This window comes from Haplochromis burtoni, unplaced genomic scaffold (assembly GCF_018398535.1).
Source record: "Haplochromis burtoni strain Fernald_Lab_line unplaced genomic scaffold, NCSU_Asbu1 Contig_43, whole genome shotgun sequence".
In the NCBI taxonomy this organism is placed as follows: domain Eukaryota; kingdom Metazoa; phylum Chordata; class Actinopteri; order Cichliformes; family Cichlidae; genus Haplochromis; species Haplochromis burtoni.
The window spans coordinates 2,875,123-2,876,382 of NW_024582404.1; the positions used below are offsets into that span (position 1 = coordinate 2,875,123).

General features: G+C 47.2%; 1 protein-coding gene across 1 annotated transcript in view; it reads right to left on the reverse strand.

Moving 5' to 3' along the window:
- Positions 1 to 1,260, reverse strand: part of dapk1 (death-associated protein kinase 1) — a gene marked incomplete in the record, with an annotated part of 66,706 nt that overhangs the window by 40,297 nt on the left and 25,149 nt on the right. Inside the window, 1 exon segment of the mRNA XM_042220135.1 lies at positions 99 to 320. Coding sequence (XP_042076069.1) covers positions 99 to 320 — 222 coding nt within the window.

Genomic DNA, 1,260 nt, shown 5'->3' on the forward strand with positions numbered 1-1,260 from the left:
GAATCTTCTTTATTTGTTTACTTTGTTGATGTTTTTGGACCTTTTGTGGTTTTAAATGTAATTACACATTTTTTTTGACAAACAGAAGACAAACTCACAGCTCCAGGATCAGGATGACCTCCGCCTTGTTTTCAAAGACTTCGTGCAGCGCGATGACGTTCGGGTGCTGGATCTCTTTCAGGATGTTCACCTCGCGCTCGATGTCCTCCCGCGTCACCCCTCGTCGGCTCGACTTGCTGCGCCGCTTCTTGATGAATTTGGCGGCGAACTCCACACCTGTAGTCCTGTGTCTGCATCTTCTGACCACAGCAAACTGACCGCTGCAGACGAGAGGGAACACAGAGAGCGCTCAGCAAACACTACAACAGCTTATTTCAGACAGAGGATGAAGCCTGAGACAGCTGATAGACAGAAGGATTATTCTGAAGTGTGAACACAAAGCTGCTGTAGCAGAGACCTAAGATAGAGCATATGGAGCGATATGATGACTGCAGCTGAAAGGGCAGAGAAATCATTCAGAACAAACCTGAGAAAATGAGAAATACATAAAGATGTGTAGCAGCGAGCTGAAAGGAACCTCGGCTGCTCAGCGACCTTAAAAACAGACTTCAGGCTGCATATATGCATCACTGTCAATATGGTAAACACAGACAGCTGAGCCAAAGGGAGTGGGAGGGACTATGAGAAGCAAACTGGTGATCAGGAACAGCTTTAATTAATAAGTGCTGGATGAATCACGGCTGAAGCTGAAATAGCAACGCAGGAATAAAGACAGCAGCGTGCACGCTCACGTCAGTGCAACACGGCAGCCTGCACGGGTGCAGTCGGGTTATTTCTCGTGGCCTTGGTCTCTGATGCAGAACGCTCCCACATCTTTAATAAAAGACTTGTGCACAGAGTGCAGAGGCACACCTCCCTCCACCTCCCTCCACCTTCAGCAGCCCCTCGTAATCAGTTCAGGAACAGTGTGCATAAAGCAGCACAGCTCTCAGCATCAGCACGTCGTCCACGGAGCCGACAAACATCCAGACTTACTCAAACTTTAAACTCTTACTCTGAAACCAGACGTGCACCTCAACAATAATGAGCTGCAAATACTCTATGCAGTGTATCCAACCTGGGCCGACGAAAATGAGAAGATCTGTATGTTTTTTACCCATCACACATTAGAGGCGTGTGGTTGTTGTTCTGTTATGTGATAAACACACAGGCTGGGATCATTTGGGAACGTTTTAACTGCTCTTATGTAGAAAAAGCCCA